The sequence below is a fragment of the Mytilus galloprovincialis genome, chromosome 5 (assembly GCF_965363235.1).
Source record: "Mytilus galloprovincialis chromosome 5, xbMytGall1.hap1.1, whole genome shotgun sequence".
NCBI classification, from domain to species: domain Eukaryota; kingdom Metazoa; phylum Mollusca; class Bivalvia; order Mytilida; family Mytilidae; genus Mytilus; species Mytilus galloprovincialis.
The window spans coordinates 2,416,342-2,439,276 of record NC_134842.1 but is presented as its reverse complement, the minus strand read 5'-3'; the positions used below and the strand labels follow the sequence as shown (position 1 = coordinate 2,439,276).

General features: G+C 31.9%; 1 protein-coding gene across 2 annotated transcripts; it reads right to left on the bottom strand.

Moving 5' to 3' along the window:
* Positions 1–4,263: 4,263 nt before the first annotated feature.
* LOC143074954 (RING finger protein 215-like) lies at positions 4,264–21,921 on the bottom strand. 2 transcript variants are annotated; one of them, XM_076250156.1, is made up of 12 exons: positions 21,588–21,921; positions 20,663–20,788; positions 19,855–19,926; positions 19,356–19,441; positions 17,440–17,494; positions 16,665–16,772; positions 15,895–16,008; positions 15,037–15,153; positions 11,580–11,682; positions 6,757–7,393; positions 4,915–5,408; positions 4,264–4,674 (listed from the first exon to the last, which is right to left on the bottom strand). In XM_076250156.1, exons 1-10 carry the CDS (start codon positions 21,867–21,869, stop codon positions 7,362–7,364), a joined length of 1,095 nt encoding a protein of 364 aa, XP_076106271.1. In that variant the 5' UTR covers positions 21,870–21,921; the 3' UTR covers positions 4,264–4,674; positions 4,915–5,408; positions 6,757–7,361. The 2 variants fall into 2 exon arrangements, with proteins under 2 accessions (XP_076106271.1, XP_076106272.1); XM_076250157.1 differs by having other exon boundaries at positions 4,264–5,408; positions 21,588–21,920.
* Between the last annotated feature and the right edge of the window lie 1,014 nt (positions 21,922–22,935).

The following is a 22,935-nucleotide window of genomic DNA, read 5'->3' as shown; positions in this document are numbered from 1 at the left end:
TCTCACAAGCCCCGACTTCCTCTCTAAGAATGTATTGATAGTGACTCTCATTACATATTATCATTATCATATTTGATTTCGAAGTTTTAAAAGAAATCTTCCAACAAACCAAGGATTTGCATTAGAGATTGGTCATTTCCTATACTTCAAGCTGGTGCATTATGGTAGGAAATAGTGATAGTAATGACCGCAACAAAATAAGCATAAGACTTCAATATTTTTCTCATGTTTCTCGCAATTGTTAAATTCTATTTTACTGTTTATGTTTTATATAGAACCGTTTATTGCAAAGTATTAGATATCAAAACTATCACCACATGTTTCAATTAGATAGTAGGTAAATTTAAGGTGAAGTTCACCTGAAGCAATTTGTTTCACCTTAGTAGAATTGATTGATATAACACCAAACGGAAAACATTTATTGCAGCCGATAGTAAACAACAACACCCGATTATAATTAAGATATAAATCTCTTCATTTCATTATCCTTCGACGTTAGCGAGATACTGTAGATCTAAATTTTAATCAGATGCAACGAAACTTGACCACAATGCTTCTGCTAGGGACAGGTACATCTAAAGACTGTAAAATGGTACACGAGCGGCAAATAAATTTAATGGTCTATCAAATGGATAAAATATATTAATAAGATCGTGGGATGGTTAACATCATCTATAAACGTCTCAATTTTGTAACTAAGAGTGCACAGACTGAACTGTTTTGCCTGTTTTACTTGATTCAGATTGTGCTCAATGTTTATGATATGAAGGTTTTACTGCAAGTATTACATAACTTTAAAAACATTACCAATGTCTACTGATTATAAGGGTCAAGGTCATTACACATGGCAGACAGACATCTATACATTAGATTCATTCCTTGCACCAACTTCATAAGTTGCCCTATTTTTTATTATACAATGTAGTATCTGATATACAGACAAAAGGCACAAAAACTTAACATGGACTAATGAACCACGAAAATGAGGTCAAGGTCAAACAAAACATACCAGACAGACATGTTCACAGATCCATGAATATGAGGCCAAGGTCGTGATACATGGTAGACATACATCTATACATTTAATTCATTAATAACACCAACTTAAGTTGACCAATTGCTTAAAGTATTTGATAAACAGACTAATTAAAAGCATGAAAACTTAACTTTGACCAATGAACCATAAAAATGAGATGATGGTCAAACAAACCCTACCACAGGCATGTACACAGATCCATGAGTATGAGGTCAAGGTCGTGACACATGGTAAACAGACATCTACACATTGAACTCATTCCTTGCACCAACTTAAGTTGACCTATTACTAATAGTATTTGATAAACAGAAAAAAGCATGAAAACTTAACGTTGACCAATGAACTGTAGCAGGAACAATTCTGCCTAAGATTCGGGGATGCGGACCACAGTTAATTCTAGTTTGTAAACTGATGTGTGCGGAAAACGACTGATGCTAAAAGTGATGCGCTATAATATATCTAAGTAAATGAAAACCAAAAACTGAAAACATTATATAATTTAATTAACAAAGTACAACTTTAATTATGTAAAGTCAAAAGTGTAGAAATGGAGCATTCAATATGATTTCAATTTACCATACTTAGGAGGCATGTCGCAAATGCACTAACCTAATGGATACTTGGTTGGATAGCTTGGCTTTCCTTAGTTTTTTTTTTTTTTTTTTTTTTTTTATTGGCTTTCCTAAGTTGGACTGAATGTCAGTCCTCAGAGAATTCAAAAGATGAATCTAAAACTAGTTATATAAAATATATAAATTTCTCACAGAAGGTAACCAAAGAATTTGCAACGATGCAAATATTAAACTCTACAATATAAATAAATATCTTTAACCAATGAATTAAAATAGCAAAAGCTATGTAATTTAACAAATATATCCTAAATAAGCTTCATGTAAATTAATTAACAATGAAATACATCAAATATGAAATTTAGAGTTTTACCAAAGGGAGCTAAAAATTAACTAATAACTCTGTCTGCTACAGAACCATGAAAATGAGTCCAAGGTCAAACATAAACTGTCAGACAGATATGAATATCTTACAATACACCTATTCCATACACCAAATATAAAGGCCATATTGCATATAGTATCCAAGAAAAAAGACAAAACAACAGACTTAACGTTGTTCACTGAACCACGAAAATTAACTCAAGGTCAGATAAGGCCTGCAAGTTGGACATTAACACGTTACAATCATTCAATACATCAAATACATGTATAGTTGACCTTGTCTTAAAGTATTTGAGATACTGAATTTACCACATAAATTCTTGATCATGGATTAATAAAATGAAGTCAGGGTCAGGAGAATCTGTCAGACAGACATTATATCTGACAGTCTTTTTTATGTATATGTAGGCTTCCACGTTCAATCTGTAAGATGTATTAGATGTTTTCTACTTTATATCCATCTGATGAGTTTTCAACTTATTAGTATAGTTTGTTCTTATGTTGAACTATTGCTCAACTGTTCTAGATTAGTGGTAAGATGTCAACTGATTTGTATAGTTTGTTCTTATGTTGTACTATTACTCAACTGTTCTAGGTTAGTGGTAAATGTTGTACTATTACTCAACTGTTCCAGATTAGTGGTAAGAAGTCAACTGATTTGTATAGTTTGTTCTTATGTTGAACTATTGCTCAACTGTTCCAGATTAGTGGTAAGAAGTCAACCAAATTGTGAAAAGCTACCCAAACAGAAAAATAAATGAACAAATTGCTTTCAAATCGTATTCAAATCATAGTACCATTTGCTTGCGATTCATTAAACAAATCATAGACAAATCAGAATTTTCCAAATTCCCTAAATCTGATTTCTATGTGATTTTTTTTCTTTGGTATGATTTGTAAGCCATTTGTTTCTGTTTTTGTGTGATTTCTTTATGATTTGTTTACTTAGAATATCGTATGAAATGATTTGAAAGAGATTTATTAACTTTGTTAGCTAGAACGGTGTGATTTCGTTATGATTTGTTAACTGAATATCATATGAAATGATTCGAAAATGATTTGTTAACTTTCTTAGCTATCTTGGTGTGATTCATTGATGATTTGCTACAATGAATAAAATGTTAATGCATTCCAGGTTTCTTTGTTTATCTATCTCTCTGAATTCCGGTTGAGGTCAAATTCAAATTTCAAATACTGTTCTATATTAACTGAACAAAGAAGGTTGCAAGATGGGGAGTTTTATTCAGTCTATGAAAGATGACGGTGGTAAGGAATCTTTATATTTATAATTTCACATATTTAACTAATATATATATATATACTATTCAAATGTTAACCTTTAAAATTCAGAAACTGTGCATTTCAGTATCTCGTTATAATCATGATAGTTTAGTGATGTTAGGATTAATTTAAAAAATAAAAATGTGTAAAAGATGTGTAAACAGATCAAAACATTTCAAGACTAGCTTCCCGCGACAGCAGATAAAATTCACTGGCAAGTTTAATGTTTTAATTGTTGTTTACTGACCAGGTCCCGGGCAAAATGGACAAAGCTATATATATATTACAATGTAGCAGATTTGGACCAAGACTAAGACCCATCACCTATTCAACATTATTCTACTAAGTACACATGGTTGCCTATGGTTTTTTTTTCAAATTTCGGGTAAAAAGTAAGAGAAACTTCACAAAGAACAATTTGTCCCTCATCGCAACCAAAGATGGTACTTCTTTTTACAATTAGTGGAGTAGCTATTAAAGGTAAAATGAAGACACTTGCGCTTCAAAGTTTTGGGGTTTCATGGGCAGAACTTATTTTTGATCTGGATGTTAATGCTATAATCTGTGAATTGATGATTGATGCCAATTTATTTACGATTTGCTTGTGATTTGCTTGAGGTAGGAATATGATTTACTTCTGATTTGTTAAAGATTTGATAACAATTTCTTAACGATTTGAAAACAATTTGCTTCTGATTTGTAAATGATTTCAAAACAATTTCATGGCAATTTGTTTATGATTTGCTTATGCTTTGTAAGCAATTTGTTCGTGATTTGTTATTGTGATTTGTTAGCTCATTTGCATGTGAAATTTTATCACTTTCAAATCACAAAGAAATCATACGATTTGTTTATCATTTGTTACCCTGATTTGTTACTCAATTTTTTTTGTTTGGGTATAGAGGGGACAATTGAATACAAAAATTCACAGGGCTAAGTGAGTTGATAAATGGGACCAAAATCTGTTGTTATTTTTAAACAAATCAAATAAGACAATGTTAAATACTTTTTTATTTATGTATAATGATAACAAATAACAATGATAAACATTTACATGCATGAAACATAGACATAACTATAGCACATAAACATGTATATATGATTACACACATCACATCTATTATGGTTCAAAACAGAATTATTGCATTAATATTAAAGAATGTCTTTAACATGTTTAATGTTTTTAGCATTTCTCAGCACTTTCTTTTGCATATTATGCAATGTTTAAAATTTGTTTAAATAAATTAAAGAAAAATGTGTTTTAAAAGGTTACAAGTATAGTGTATAGGCAGTGTTGAATAAACCAAAAAAAATTGTGTACCAGGTAATTCTTTTTACTGTACTAAATTTTAATCAAATAAATCAAATAAATCAAAACTAGACAAAATAACTGATGATTTATACCTAAAGTGGTGAATAAACTATGATTTATACCTAAAGTGGTGAATAAACTATGATTTATACCTAAAGTGGTGAATAAACTATGATTTATACCTAAAGTGGTGAATAAACTATGATTTATACCTAAAGTGGTGAATAGACTATGATTTATACCTAAAGTGGTGAATAAACTAAGATTTATACCTAAAGTGGTGAATAAACTATGATTTATACCTAAAGTGGTGAATAGACTATGATTTATACCTAAAGTGGTGAATAAACTAAGTATGTGTTGAAATACTATTGTTATAAAAATAAGTTATCAAACACAGAAAAATCTATAATTATTATATGAAAAAATAAAGTGGCAATTTCTTTAAATCTCAGAATAATATAGCACACATATAGCACTAAAAAGCAAACAGTCCTTAAAATTCAAAACATTATTTCTGCCAAATGCTTTTGTTACTTTTTTATTTAATATCAAAATCAGTATGTAAAATAATTTTATTTCAAATTATTTAAAAAAAATCTTAACTTGGGACACAAAAGTTGGACGTTTCTACATTATTTTATATAGATGTGTACATTTATTTGTATTCCTTCATCTATCATATTCAATAAAAAAAATAACTAAAGAAATAAAATTCAACAACAATTACGGAGGTTGGACTATTTGGCCTATAGTGTAACTTTTTCATTTTTAATAAGCTAGTGAATAACCAATCCAAATTACCCATAATCCTTCAGATTCTAAACTAGAGGCTATAAAGAGCCTGTGTCGCTCACCTTGGTCTATGTGAATATTAAACAATGGACACAGATGGATTCATGACAAAATTGTGTTTTGGTGATGGTGATGTGTTTGTACATCTTACTTTACTAAACATTCTTGCTGCTTACAATTATCTCTATCTATAACAGTACTTTCTTTGGAAAATGTTATTGAAAATCTTCAAATTTTAAGAAAATTGTTAAAAATTGACTATGAAGGGCAATAACTCCTTAGGGGGTCAATTGACTATTTTGATCATACTGACTTATTTTTAGTTCTTACTTTGCTGTACATTATTGCTGTTTACAGTTTATCTCTATCTATAATAATATTAAAGATAATAACAAAAAAACAGCAAAATTTCCTCCAAAATTACCAATTCAGGGGCAGCAACCTAACAACCGATTATCGGATTCATCTGAAAATTCCAGGGCAGATAGATCGTGACCTGATCAACAATTTTACTTCCCGTCAGATTTGCTCTAAATGCTTTGGTGTTTGAGTTATAAGCCAAAAACTGCATTTTACCCCCATGTTCTATTTTTAGCCATGGTGGCCATCTTGGTTTGTTGGCCGAGTTACCAGACACATTTTTTAACTACATATCCCAATGATGATTATGGCTAAGTTTGGTTAAATTTGGTCCAGTAGTTGCAGAGGAGAAGATTTTTCTAAAAGATTACTAAGATTTACGAAAAATGGTTAAAAATTGATTATAAAGGGCAATAACTCCTAAAGTGGTCAACTGACCATTTTGGTCATGTTGACTTATTTGTAGATCTTACTTTGCTGAACATTATTGCTGTTTACAGTTTATCTCTATCTATAATAATATTCAAGATAATAACCCAAAACAGCAAAATTTCCTTAAAATTACCATTTCAGGGGCAGCAACCCAACAACAGAATGTCCGATTCATCTGAAAATTTTAGGGCAGATAGATCTTGACCTGATGAACAATAATACCCCTGTCAGATTTGCTCTAAATGCTTTGGTTTTTGAGTTATAAGCCAAAAACTGCATTTTACCCCTATGTTCTATTTTTAGCCATGGCGGCCATCTTGGTTAGTTGGCCGGGTCACCGGACACATTTTTCAAACTAGATACCCCAATGATGATTGTGGCCAAGTTTGGTTAAATTTGGCCCAGTAGTTTCAGAGGAGAAGATTTATGTAAAAGTTAACAACGACGACGAACGACGGACGACGACGGACGCCGGACGCAAAGTGATGGGAAAAGCTAACTAATTGTACATTTCTACAATGGCAAAGTCAACTTATTGTACATTTCTACAATGACAAAGTCAACTTACTGTACATTTCTACAATGACAAAGTCAACTTATTGTACATTTCTACAATGACAGTCAATTTAGTTTATAAATAACTAAAACTCAAAACTAAACAATTAATAATGTGTATAACTATAAATAAAACTTGTAAAAAACTAACATTTTATACTTGGAAAACTATGAGATTATATAGTAATCTTTCATGAAAGACAAAATTTCAATAATTATGTCAGATATTTTAAAATCCACCTTCATTTCCTATCACATGCTTTTGGTAACATGTGTGAAAATTCTTGCATTTATATTAACAACATATATTGTTGTATGTCTTTTTTTTTCATTAGTCTGGCCATTGGGGTGGCTGTTTTTCTGCCATGCTGAGGTACTATGGGTCAGTCTATTTTCCTAAGGACTATTCCGTACTTATTGGGAAGTTGTATTTTGTTTGCACAAACAAGGTTAACGTATAACAAACATGAAATTCTTGGTAAATAATAGGCCATAAAAATATAAATGCCCTGTAAGATCACAATTGTTCTTGATAAATAATAAATACTGTTCACAAAGGCAGTAAGTACAAACACTAAACACCCTGTATAATAATGTATAGCATCAACACGACCAATTATGGTACAGGCATCAGTGATTAGTTACCAAGGAAACCACTGTGTAGGGTCTCTGTAAATAAAAGGTTATAATTAATATAGACTATTTAGACAATAAACAGCTGTGCCATGAGCGCATAATACGCCTGTTGTCTTGTGTGAAAGTTTAAATGCAATAATTATAAATAGTTTCTGAGAAAGTTTTAAGTAATAACCATATATTGTTTTTGGAAAATGACGCAGTCATTGTTCCATAACTGCCGACCTGATTTCTCTGCCTACCGCGCTTGGTTTCGTATTTACTAATTTCAATACAAACTGGAATGTGCTTGTGTTATCATTAATATGCATGAGCATTGTGTAGTAATCAGCCAGGAACCAGTTTACAAACTAACTGGTTTCTGTTTGTATTCCACTACAGTCGAACAAAGTGTTGTAGTTTGACAGGAACCAGTCCAGAATTTTGTAAACTACAAAACGTAATCGGTTATTATCATTCCGTTTTGGTGTTTCATACCGACTTATATGGTTTGAATAAGCTTAAGACCCTTCAAACATTAATGTGATAGGTATATTAAAGACTGTTTTACAAAAGGATGAAACTGTTACAGTTTTGCTTTAAAAGTCGTACTATAGTGATATATGTTATGTACGGATTTCCACTCTCACCGGTTAATTTCTTCTTTTACACGTGCTTTTGAAACTTCCTGTTTAAACATCGCAAGTTTTAAAATTGTTTTTTGAGTGAATTAAACTTATTTTAACAATCACGAAGCGTTCGGGAATCATTTCAAGCAGTTTCATCTTCTCTTTGATGATGGAAAATAGGTTTTCTCAAGAAAATACCGCAAACGATCGCAGAGGAATTGAAACGTACAAGTCAAGTCGGCACCTGGTTAAATTGGCATCTAGTCAAATCGGCACCTATTTGACGTCAATTCGGCTTCCAATAATATTTATTATAATATTTTCTATTCAATTAATTAATAACTGTTACCAAGTACATAGTGAATATTAGGTAAACAACGAAACCAAAGTGAATATGTTGTTGTGTATAAAAGTAAACAACGAAACTATTGTTTTAACCATTAGACAATTATTAAAATTAAATGGAAAACTATGAGTACTCAATAAATCAAACTTTCATGCCAAATAATTAGCAAATTTAAGGTGGTTTTTTTTCAGTAATGTTTAAACAGCATTAAACAAACAATCCTGTAAAAGACTCAACTGGTTAAATAATGCATAAAAATATCCAATATCTCATGTATTAGTCCAAATAATAATGACGTCTGACAAGGCTATTTTATTTTTTTCTGGGACGCCTTCCTAAGACGTTCTTAAGAAGGCGTCCCAGAAAAAAATTAACATAGCCTTGTGGTCATAGGAAGGTGTCCCAGAATAAAATTTAAAAAGCCTTGCCAGACGTAATAATTATTTGAACTACTCATATATATCATTAAAAATACACCAAAAAATTCATGTAGTTGAGAAAAAGAAATACATACAAAATGTACATGAACATCCAAAAAAGTGAAAGTTAGTATTAACTCTTTTTGCTTTAAAAATTTACAACTGCATTTAAGTATTGAATGCTTTTTTTTTTGTAAACTCATTGAGGTGTAAAAGCGTTGACCGAAGTACTTTTTGTATGAAGCGCGTAAGCGTAAGCGCTTCATTCTAAAAATGTGCACACGGTCAACGCTTTTGCAACCCCAATGAGGTTACAAAAAGAAACATTCAATACTTATAATTACTTTTTTTAGCTAGGATCATGAAAACACGAATTTTATAACTTTTTTATTCAATTCATCTGTGCACTTTATTGTGGGACCACGTGTTATCATGAATGAAAAGTTTTATTGAGTGATGCAATTGCTTGAGGAATAACATGTGATGTGCAGTTAGCCAATCAGAATAAAGTATTATAATGAAACATATATCAAATGTAATTATAACAAAATACATTACGTTGTAAGAGTTATCTCCCCAAACACTGTTTTTCTTGTGGCCACCTCTCCTTCGTAACCGTAAAAGATTTTATTTTACCAAATTACTCGTTACATATTTAGGATAAGAATATTCGTTTGAACCCTAGCTCTATGGGGACTCCATATGAGAGTTATTCCCCCTTTTTCATTTGATTCAAGCGATGTGCATTTTCAACTGGTAAACCATAACTGATAGAGACCTAGGGTCTTCATGAGGTCATTGGTACTAAAAATGAAAATGAGGTCAATGTCAAAGGTCAAGGTCATATTATAAATTTTGATTTTGGCTTATTTTCACTTCTTTTCAAATACTGTATGACATTTTGACAAATAATTTTTCATAAATTATTAGTTGCGACATGTCCTTACTTGTATATTTTGGTTGAAAGGCTGCGCATACAATAAAAGGGAGTTTTTGTCCATCTTACATTTAAAATTACGCGTCAAGTGGTAGTACTCATTAACCAAACATATTAAAGACCTAGGATATTTTGATTCAAGGTCCATGGTTTGTGACCTTGAAATTGAGGTCAAGGTCATAGGTTAATAGGACGTCATAAAGCCATAGGAACTAACATTTTAAACTGATTTTTCATATTTCAATATAAAAATAGATCTTTTCTAGTGGAAAGACTTCAATTGTTCTCTGAACAATTTGTTTTTAATTTACTTCATATTTTGTGGGAGAAGGGGGTTCAGACTATGTGGTATCAGGTCTGTTTGCGCCCAATACACTTTCGCACCTCGCACGTTCACACCCAAGGTCCGTTCGCACTCTACTCATTTGCGCCCAATTTTAATTCAAATTCAAGTTGAATAATTGGAAAATCATGATTGTTGTTTTAAATTGCTTTGGTGTAAATACTGAATGTATTTATAGCTTGGTATGAGTAAAACATTGAAGATTTTACAGGAAAAACACAAAAGATAATTGTTTTTAAGCCCTTTGATCTGAAACAACGAAACAATAAAATATAGGAACCAAAATATAGCAATCCACTATTATAACCAAAACATGATAAAATTTATTCAACACACAGAAAAAAAATTAGTCAGAATCTCACTTCATTATGAAAGAGGTCAATGAAACAAAGTATAGCAATACACTAACCAAAACATGATTAAGAGTTATTCAACGCTAAATAAAACGTTGACAAAATACCACTTTATTTAGAAAGGATTATTATTATCTTTAACAATACGCTATCCAAAACATGATTAAGATTTATTCAACACAAAAAAAAAATGCTGTCTCACTTTATTTTGAGACAATGACAACAATTATACTTATAAGAAAACACTTGCTTACAGAGTTATTAAACACAAAACCAATTAAGATTAGTTGCGAACATGTAGGGTGTGAAAGTGAAAGGGGGCGAACATGAGTTGGCGCAAACGTGAATGGGCACGAACGGACCCGGATTCAGCCTATGTATCAGTGAGAAATATAGAAGCCTTTCTACAGTATTTATTTGTACAATTCAGGTAGTCTTGACCTATTCATTTGTCTTAAAAAAAAAACAGCCAGTTGGCACCTTCACTTCACACACACTCATATACTAATATCAATTACATGCTTACGAGACATGTTGCATTGTTAAACTAATTACGGTATGTGAAAATCAAGACTTGCATAAAAACTATCCCAATATTAGAGACAGTGGCGTCATTTTTCCTCAGAGCTTTCAGCTCTTTGATTGAGATACAGAGGGACATATGAACCCCCCCCCCCCCCCCGCCTCTTTTTTTTCTTCAAAAAAACTAAATATCACTAAAATAAAATTTTGAATCAAAACCAAAAAGTATACAGATCTTTAGATTAATATAACAAAGAAGTGTGTAAAGTTTTAACTAATAATCATAAATTGTTTTTGAGATACGGCGCGACATGTAAAAAACCCCTACCCCTTTTTTACAAAATACCAAATAACTGAAAAATAAAATTTTGAATCATTAATGTTTTTGTGGTTCATTTGTTACTTATAGAAGGTTGACTCTTTAGATGCCTTTTGTTTAGTTTTTATGTATTGTTTTCTGTCTCATAAACAAGTGTTCCTTATTTCCCTTAATTTTTATTGTTGTTTTTTTATTGGCCATGGTTACTTTTTGATCCGTGAAGTTCCATTCTCTTTATAATTTTGGTTGTTTGTATATTGCCCATGATTTCTGTTTCAAATATCCTCACTCTACTCTCTGGTATGGTACTAAATTAGAAAATATTCTATTATCAATCAATCTGAGTTATGGTCTGAATATAAAATAACTTACCAACAATATTGAGTTTACACAGTGGACAAGTCCTGTTTTTTACCAACCAAGGGTCAACACATTTGGTGTGGAACTCGTGAGAACATGGAAGCACCCGTAATTTCTGTCAATTACAAATATTGCAACATAAATAATATGAAATGAAATATAAACTTTTTTCTGTCAAACTTTTTATCTGGGTACATATTTCATGTAAGAGCAAGTTTTAGATAAATTTAAAGAAGATGCCCATACTAATTGTCCTCTATTTCAAAATCCTCATATCAAAGAACATGTGTGCAGGGGGTAAAAATTCCTTTAAGTTTCCATAATTGTAAACTGCATTATATTGAGCATTGAATCATTTAGGCAACATTGTGAACTGGAGTTATCTTCCTTTGTTTACAAGTGTAAGTAGAACATATATATTAGTTTATTTGCCAGACACTAAGTTCTGCAACTTATGAAATTTTGAATAAAACAAGTTTCTTCATGAAAATATTGTTGTTCACATACTCATCATTTGATAACTTGATAAAGTCCCATAACCCAAGTATATACCTTGAATCATTAAAATGTTACCAAAGAATTTCAATGTTTGTTATTATACTTGAAAAGAAATTTGATTCCTCCTTTTGTCAAAATATTTAATCAGTTATGGACTGCCCCTTACTATTTAATTACCTGTTTAGGACTGAACTGATCCAAACATATTGCACATATATCCCCTGACATGTCATACTATACTACACCCCCTAACTATTTAATTACCTGTTTAGGACTGAACTGGTCCAGACATATTGCACATATATCCCCTGACATATCATACTATACTACACCCCCCTAACTATTTAATTACCTGTTTAGAACTGAACTGATCCAAACATATTGCACATATATCCCCTGACATGTCATACTATACTACACCCCCCTAACTATTTAATTACCTGTTTAGAACTGAACTGGTCCAAACATATTGCACATATATCCCCTGACATATCATACTATACTACACCCCCTAACTATTTAATTACCTGTTTAGAACTGAACTGATCCAAACATATTGCACATATATCCCCTGACATGTCATACTATACTACACCCCCTAACTATTTAATTACCTGTTTAGGACTGAACTGATCCAAACATATTGCACATATATCCCCTGACATGTCATACTATACTATACCCCCTAACTATTTAATTACCTGTTTAGGACTGAACTGATCCAAACATATTGCACATATATCCCCTGACATGTCATACTATACTACACCCCCCTAACTATTTAATTACCTGTTTAGAACTGAATTGATCCAAACATATTGCACATATATCCCCTGACATGTCATACTATACTATACCCCCTTACTATTTAATTACCTGTTTAGGACTGAACTGGTCCAGACATATTGCACATATATCCCCTGACATATCATACTATACTACACTACCTTACTATCTAATTACCTGTTTAGGACTGAACTGGTCCAAACATATTGCACATATATCCCCTGACATGTCATACTATACTACACCCCCTAACTATTTAATTACCTGTTTAGAACTGAACTGATCCAAACATATTGCACATATATCCCCTGACATGTCATACTATACTACACCCCCCTAACTATTTAATTACCTGTTTAGAACTGAACTGATCCAAACATATTGCACATATATCCCCTGACATATCCTACTATACTACACTATCTAACTATTTAATTACCTGTTTAGGACTGAACTGATCCAAACATATTGCACATATATCCCCTGACATATCATACTATACTACACTATCTAACTATTTAATTACCTGTTTAGGACTGAACTGATCCAAACATATTGCACATATATCCCCTGACATATCATACTATACTACACTACCTTACTATTTAATTACCTGTTTAGGACTGAACTGGTCCAAACATATTGCACATATATCCCCTGACATATCATACTATACTACACCCCCCTAACTATTTAATTACCTGTTTAGGACTGAACTGGTCCAAACATATTGCACATATATCCCCTGACATATCATACTATACTATACCCCCTTACTATTTAATTACCTGTTTAGGACTGAACTGGTCCAAACATATTGCACATATATCCCCTGACATATCATACTATACTATACCCCCTTACTATTTAATTACCTGTTTAAGACTGAACTGATCCAAACATATTGCACATATATCCCCTGACATATCATACTATACTACACTATCTAACTATTTAATTACCTGTTTAGGACTGAACTGGTCCAAACATATTGCACATATATCCCCTGACATGTCATACTATACTACACCCCCCTAACTATTTAATTACCTGTTTAGAACTGAACTGATCCAAACATATTGCACATATATCCCCTGACATGTCATACTATACTATACCCCCTAACTATTTAATTACCTGTTTAGGACTGAACTGATCCAAACATATTGCACATATATCCCCTGACATGTCATACTATACTATACCCCCTTACTATTTAATTACCTGTTTAGGACTGAACTGGTCCAAACATATTGCACATATATCCCCTGACATGTCATACTATACTATACCCCCTAACTATTTAATTACCTGTTTAGAACTGAATTGATCCAAACATATTGCACATATATCCCCTGACATATCATACTATACTACACTACCTTACTATCTAATTACCTGTTTAGGACTGAACTGGTCCAAACATATTGCACATATATCCCCTGACATGTCATACTATACTACACCCCCCTAACTATTTAATTACCTGTTTAGAACTGAACTGATCCAAACATATTGCACATATATCCCCTGACATATCCTACTATACTACACTATCTAACTATTTAATTACCTGTTTAGGACTGAACTGATCCAAACATATTGCACATATATCCCCTGACATATCATACTATACTACACCCCCCTAACTATTTAATTACCTGTTTAGGACTGAACTGATCCAAACATATTGCACATATATCCCCTGACATGTCATACTATACTACACCCCCCTAACTATTTAATTACCTGTTTAGGACTGAACTGATCCAAACATATTGCACATATATCCCCTGACATATCATACTATACTACACTACCTTACTATTTAATTACCTGTTTAGGACTGAACTGGTCCAAACATATTGCACATATATCCCCTAACATATCATACTATACTACACCCCCCTAACTATTTAATTACCTGTTTAGGACTGAACTGATCCAAACATATTGCACATATATCCCCTGACATGTCATACTATACTATACCCCCTAACTATTTAATTACCTGTTTAGGACTGAACTGATCCAGACATATTGCACATATATCCCCTGACATATCATACTATACTATACCCCCTTACTATTTAATTACCTGTTTAAGACTGAACTGATCCAAACATATTGCACATATATCCCCTGACATATCATACTATACTACACTATCTAACTATGTAATTACCTGTTTAGGACTGAACTGGTCCAAACATATTGCACATATATCCCCTGACATATCATACTTATATTTCTTTGTTTTCATCAACATCAGAGATTCTTGAGCTAACCTTCTTAGTGATCTCTGAAAAAAAGAATATTTTAATAGCATTTGTTTTAAACAAACAAGTCATTTAAAATATGGAATGAAATTATTGTGTATGTATTAGTCTGATGCAAAATATTCTGTAGAAAAACACATTAATTTTTTTTATAGGTATGCTTTTGGTAAGTTTTTTTTAACAAAGAGTAGGCGGGGATCCAGGGGTGGGGGTTCAAGGGGTTGGAACCCCCCTTTTTTTGGGGACGAAAAATGCATTTGAATGGAGACATGTAGTTGGAACCCCCCCCCCCCCCCCTTTTGTCCTGGGTTAGGAACTCCCCTTTTTTAAATGGCTAGATCTGCCCCTGAAGATTGTCAGTTTTCATGTGGAAAGTAAGTGGTTCTCTGCAAGCAGGCAATCTTCATCAACAAAACATGGTAACTAATCATTGCATAAGCACAAATATACAAAAAATCATCTCAGACATTCTAAATATCTTGTGGTTTTTAAGTGTTGCTAGGTTGCTGTCTACATACACAATGTAAATTGATAATACAGTCAAAGCTGCTATAAAGGTAACTTATATCAAACAAAAACCTGTTTTGTTAGTACGTGTACATAATAATCTTGTCCAGCTGTAGTGATACCTAAAGACATTAATAACCTAACTTCAAAGGCCAATACTTTATTGAGGTCAGATTTCTCTGGTAACAAGGGTGACCCTTATACACAGGTTTGACTGTAAGTATTCAGAGAGTTTGACTGTAAGTATTAAATTCTACCTCTATATCACTGTCTCCATCACCCACATCTATTAGTCTTGTTTTAATGGCCACTAAGATCATCAAAGTCAATAAAATGGAGTAGAAAAAGTTCCAGAAGTTGGCAGGATCAGCCTGAAAAAAAGTGCTATAATCAGTGTTTCTATTTATAATTAAACTTTATATCAACTGTCACAGAATAATCAAGGTAAGCAAATAAACAATATACAATGATAAAAAAAATTGCACACTATTAGACATTGTATTGTTTTTTCCATTGTACTTGTGTTTTAGACATTGTATTGTTTTTTTCCATTGAACTTGTGTTTTAGACATTGTATTGTTTTTTCCATTGTACTTGTGTTTTAGACATTGTATTGTTTTTTCCATTGTACTTGTGTTTTAGACATTGTATTGTTTTTTCCATTGTACTTGTGTTTCCTCATCTTTTAAACCAATAGTATTGATGTTCATGTATGTTTTTGTGTGTACCTATTGTAATTCAACTCAACAATAAAAAGTGATATTTGAGAATTTGAGATCCCCCAAACAACTAGTTTTACTCTACATCATGTTCCTGTGCCTTTCGCAGGTCAGCAACACCCACTTCAAATACCCAAAGGGCAATTTTTACTTTGTCAGTAAAATGTTAGACTGTGCAAGCAGAGCACAGGGTTAGAGCTGAATGTTGACCTCTAGATGTTTTGACTTTCGGGACTGTTTGGCAGCTATCTCATCCAAGCATATCTTATATTTTGTTTAGTCCAGCACAAATGCCTTGTAAAACCTACCTTTTCTTCATTTTCCTGATGACCAAGGCAGACAACTCCATCCCATTCATGATAACCCTTCCCATAAGTCCTGCCACATGCAGACCATAGAGTCAAGGTAGGGTAGATCTGAAATCAAAGATAAATTTAGTCTTATTAGTAGGCTAATTCTGAAAATCATTTGTTTTTAAAGTCATTTAACTCATGAATAAATAATTTAATACCATTTGTCCTGTCACAGAATAGACATAATTATAAGTCTAATTCTGAAATACTGTAACTTCAGAATGTTTTGCTATTTTCTATTTATTGCAAAGTTTGCTATGTGATATGTTTTGTAGAAATAAATACCTGCAAAAAAATTTGATAGCTTTATTTGTAAACTGTAATTCCTGCCATTTGGATGTACTTTTGGCATATAGTTGCAAAAACATGAATAATATTGTTTTATACATTCTACAAGTCATTTTCACAACCATGTTTTTCGATTATATACATCAATTTGTAAAATTCACATATGATTCTGCCCTATCTTAAAATCTGGAGACCTAAAATAGTCAATACATTTACAATTATTAAAATTCAAAAGTGACATATAAATTAATATTGAATTGGACTATGTTTGAAACTCATATTTTTCCCCATGTTTCAGGCATATTTGTTGAGTAAGCAATTTCTTGTTGGTTTGTTCATCATAAATTAGCCATTTTGTTTTTACCCCTGGACATATCATACTATACTATACTACCTAACTAAAGGACACTCACTTTATTATATCTTTCTTCTTTATACTTACCACAATATTATGTCTTGTCATGTTGATCCTAATGCTAGCCTTAGACTTTATTTTACTGAAACAAAGAAGATAACAAATTACTTTTCTTTCAGAAATAAATGATGCTATGGGGAAAGTAACTACACAATACATGTTCCATAACTATATTAAGAATGGTTATGGGATAGAAATTAAAAAAAAAAAGAAGACAATAATGTGGATGCAAATCAAAATAATAAGAGAAATGCTTCAGATGTGAAATGTTTGAGAAGGATATCCATTAGTGTAAACATATTTTATAAATTAAATTCAGGTAAAGTAATGTACACAAATAGGCATTTAGATAATAATACAGGTGAAATAATTAATAGGATCCAGAAACAAGCTGTTAGCTTATATTAATCTGTTTCCTGATAAGAACATTTCATATTGTAATACTCAAGGAGTAAAATGTTAAAAAATTAACAATGTTCCACTAGATGGAAAGAAAAAAAACATAATAATAAGGTTGTGACACACAAGAAAGAAGAAAAAAAAATATACATCGGAAATTCAATAATAAAGTGTATGATTTTGAACGGACACAATTATTTAAGATATAAGTATTACTTGTTGAACAAAATGTGTGCTATCATATGACAAATCTTTTGCTACTGAGTATAAATATTTGAACTGCCAAGAATATTTCAATGTTTTGTTTGTTACTAGCTGAAATCTGTTGAACCGTGTAGCAAGATTTCTTCCGACAATAAATGTATAATATTGATATTATAAAAATGCTGTTCACGCATAATGTGAAACAAGTGCAACAAGTAGTGCGCTGTTGTTTCTATAGCACCATATAAACAAAGTGGCAAAGCCACTATATTTTTAACAGAAAGATGATGATTTAGAGAACTGCATTGTATATGAAGTCTTGAGTGATAAATTTGACCTAATCGCTTACCAATGTAAAAATAATTTGGAGGTTTCGTCACCCGAGACTGGACACAATTCCTGAACGCCCCCACCGAAGTACTGGTCTTATCATTCTCAGGGAGGAGATTCCATGAACTAAAGTTGCCGGTAAATAATAGTTTGAATACAGGGCTGTTCTTGATTGAACAGGGGGGAATAGGGACGAGTTTCTCGTATTATGATTATGTATGGTTGCATGGGATTCTGGAACTAAATATTCCGGAGTAATATTATTTTTCATCTTGTAAAAATAAATTAATCTGTGGGCCTCCCTTTGATCTTTAAGCTTTTCCCAACCCGTTTTGAGATATAATCTCTCTAGGGACACCAACCTAGTACCCCCAGTCAAGGACAAATTCAAATTTTTGTAGAACATTCAGTCGTTTGTATGCCTTTTTGGTTATTACATCAATATGTTTATGCCAAGTGCCATCGTTTGAAATATGTAATCCAAGGTGTTTATGGGTTGATATCTCAGTTACAGTTACATTGTCCATGTTAAGTTTTGGATGATCAGGTTTGTGAAGTTTCTGTGAAATTGTCATGGTCTCGGTTTTCTGAGGGTTAAAGGTCACTAGCCAATCTGAAGACCATCTATGGATATTTGCGAGATCTCTATTCAAGTTGTTTGCTGATTCTCTGGGGTCATCTACTATCAAATATAAACTTATGTCATCAGCAAACAACTTAATAGTAGACTGTATATCAGATATGATATCCTTGATAAATATCAAAAATAAAAGAGGACCCAGGATAGACCCCTGGGATATCCATTGTAGATGTTCTATCTATTGAGAAAGATTTAGATAGATGTACATCAGTACTTTGCACATCTATGAATATCATAGCTTGGTATGTAAATGTATCATATCTACATTTATTTCAAATATCATAAACTAACCATTATCTGAACTTCAAGGGTGTAGAATTGAGTATTGCTTGTGTATAAATGAGTTGTCCTATATAGTATACTTTCCTACCTTTTAAGGACCACAATCATATCTGTAATATTCTCCAAAGCTTCCACAATTATCACAGGAAAAGAAAATATCTGCTTTACTTCAAGCTAAAATATAAATTGCAATACATTGACAATGTGTCATTGGGACACCGATGATGTCCCTGTTAGCATACAACATTATAAAGGGACATAACTAGAGAACTGTAAAAATACCACCACCCAAATTTGAACTTGATCTGTGTAAATTGGTGATATACATTGGGTATAAGTTTCATAATATTTGGTTGAGGTAAACTAAAGATAAAGCGGAAACAAAAAAATTCAGTAATTTTCCCATTTTTAAAGGGGCTCAACTCAAGAACAGAAAAGTTAGTAAAAGTGGCACAAATCAAGTTCGAACTTGATCTGATCTGATAATAAGTATTGTGTATAAGTTTCATAACATTTGGTTGAGGCAAAATTAAGAGAAACTAATTTTGGGACGAACGTATGTCCTTCCATATTTGTATCATACCTACCTCTTTTAGTATATCCTGGTTAAGAGTAAGAATGATGATAGCTGAGGCTCCAAACATCAGGGCTTTCTGCATCTATAATAGGAAATGATTTATCATTAAAGAACATAGCTGATCCTCAAAACATCAGGACTTTCTGCATCTATAATATCAAATGATTTATCATAGTTAAACCACATTAATTAATCCCAAAAGACAATAACTTTTTATCATAATTAAGAAGATGTCTGATCATCCAGTTTACAATGTTTAAAATAAAAGCAATAAGTAAAGAGCTTGATATACTTTTTAGACACTTGTCTTTTGTTGAAAGCTGTATCAACCATGATGTCATTTGGTTAATTTTTAAATCAGGGATCTCTTGGTGGTTTTGGTACTCCATTGGTACAGATCACAAAATCCTTTATTTATAAAAATGTTTTTAAAAACTAACACCTTAAATTGCAACAACAAGAGATGTATTTTCTCTTACTCTTTAATCAGTGTGGAAGTATTTAATGCATAATTGACTAAACAAGTCAATGCAAAACAAATTTGTCACTATATTCAGGAAGTTGAATGTGGGCAGTATATGAAAGAAGAAGATCAGAATCAAATGAGATACCTCTTGAGCTTGAAGCAGACCTGCTTTAATACACATGATCACACAGAACACTTCAAATGGTTTTACAGATGAATTGTACTTCATCACTACTTTATATTTGCCACTGCATCATTCCAGTGATTACACATTTCAAGTTATTTGCTGTAAAATCCAAATTAACTAATTTAACCCTCTAATTCCTCCATGAAACATATTAAAGCAATTTACCCGGTCTATAACTGATGGACAACCATCATCTAGTGTGCCTCTCTCTGGATAATGGAACACAGCTATCCAGTCTTGTGGTAGCCTGGCATAACTCTCACCATCCTTTTTTCCACAGTCAGAATCAGCCTGAAAAAAAATAGTCATATAATAATATGCAATAACAAAAAATGTCCCCTTAAAGTTAAGTTTAAAACTAAATCTTACATTTTTTTTCATCTTATGTTTTAGCACTAGCTTCAGTTCAAGAATGGTCATCAAATAAGATATTATGGGTGTTTTATGGAATGATCTACTCGATGATTTTAGAAAAATTGCAAATTTAAGTCAGTTAAAAAAAATATTTAAAAGTCTTGGAATGGAAATGACTATAATAGCACATTTTGTGCAGATTATTTATTAATATATTATGCTAAATTTTTACGATTTTGATCATCCCATTTTTTAATATTTTATGCTATGCATTTTACCAGCTTTTTTTAATCATGTGCTTAGTTTACCATTATGCATTCTTTTAATTTAGCTTTAATAGCTTATAGTCTGCTTATTACTTTTAGGGTTTTATTTCCATGATTTCTTCTCTTTATTGTATGTGTATTAAATGTTGTATTGTTATGAATGTCTTGTATATCGGTAAAAGCTAATTAGAGTTTAAGTCATATCTTTCTTTGTATACTATGTTGACTCTGAATAAAGCTTATTTATCTATTGTGAAAGAGAGATAATTTGCAATGATATAAAGCTGGTTGCCATGAAGTCTTTGAACTAAGAGGACAGGAATAATAGGTCATAAACATGTGACTGAAAACCCATCTGTTCCATCAAAAAAGCACAAAAGAGCATTCGACCTTAGGAGAGGATTATAAAAGGTCAGAGGTTAAGCCTTAGTATGTTTTTGTCCTGCATCAATTATGAATGACATTCGTACCATATGTAATCTTCCATTTGCTTTAGCAGTTTTACCAATGCTTGCAAATCTTCCTTTAATGTGCTGTAGCAGAATATTTTCCTGATCTTCCATTCCAAAGCTGACATCGTCGACACCTTGACCTGACAGCTGTGGCTGTCCACTTGAAAACTCATGTTTATGAATGTTTATCACCGCAAATTCCTCTGCTACAGAGAGAATAGGTGTCAGTGAAATTAAATACAACAATACTGCAAACGATTTGGAGTTTCTAGACTTATTATGATTATGAAACGTTCCCATTTGTGAGTCCGTCTGTAATGTTATGATTAAATACACCTTTTGCTTCTCTATTTTTGAAGAGCAACAGGTGCCCGATCTAACTAAATACCAAAAAATATACACAACGTCCCTTTTAATTTTTTAAAAGATTTTTTTTTAAATCATGAAAACGGTATATTCTTGCATATATAATGATTTTGGTAAATGAAAATAATAAATTGACAGGACTAAAAAATATTCACCAGTTGGGGACTTAGTATGATAGTCCCAGATGTTCATTTCATTTGTTTCATAATACTTTTCCAAATTAAAGACAAAGATCTTACAATTTGTCAAAATATTAAAAAGGTGTGGATATTTTTTTCTATATTGTTACATTCTTTCTTTTATAGAACTTTTTTGTTCACTTGTTTGCCTTTATCTGTTAGAGTCTATTTATTATAAGTTTCAAGACAATAGGTAAAAATTCTGAAATTTGTCAAATATGAAGTCTAGTGCCTTTGAGTTGATTGATGGTTTTAGAAGTAATGCATCTTTGTGGACCAAGAATTACTGATCATTTAGCTAAATAGTTTCTATTTATATCTGTTTTAAATTTCAAGATATAAGGTAAAACCATAACCAGAGTACACATGTTGAAAGGTCTTGCTTGCTGTATCTGTTCACCAGTACTGATTATCATGATTAGGAATTTATTTGAAAAGTTTGTAATACAAATATTGCATACACTTAACATTACCAATGATCCAATAAAAAATGAGGTCACAGCCAGATGAACCAAGCCAGTCAGACATCTACTCCTTACAATCATTCCATACATCAAAAATAGTGGCAGCCCTATTGCTTATATAGTACTGCAACTGACATCGAAAAAGACGCTTAGTTAACGAGTTTAATGGTCCGGAATAACACACGGCTGCAAATTGTTTTAAATGATAGAATAATAGCTATATTTTAATTTCCGTCGGGTCGTAAAAAGTTTCTATGGTCACATTTTTGTATTTTATCCCTTTAATGGGGGTACCCCACAATTTACGGTTTTGGGTAGTTACCTTAAAATCAAAAAATATATTTTTTGGTTAAATTT

Excerpts from the sequence above, each read along its gene's own strand:
- LOC143074954 (XM_076250156.1), bottom strand. The coding sequence starts at position 21,869 with ATGGGAACGTTTCATAATCATAATAAGTCTAGAAACTCCAAATCGTTT. Across the intron at positions 17,495-19,355 it reads ATGATTGTGGTCCTTAAAAG|TAAAATAAAGTCTAAGGCTA; the intron begins GTAGGAAAGTAT and ends TCTTTGTTTCAG. Across the intron at positions 11,683-15,036 it reads ACCAGTTCAGTCCTAAACAG|AAATTACGGGTGCTTCCATG; the intron begins GTAATTACATAG and ends TGTAATTGACAG.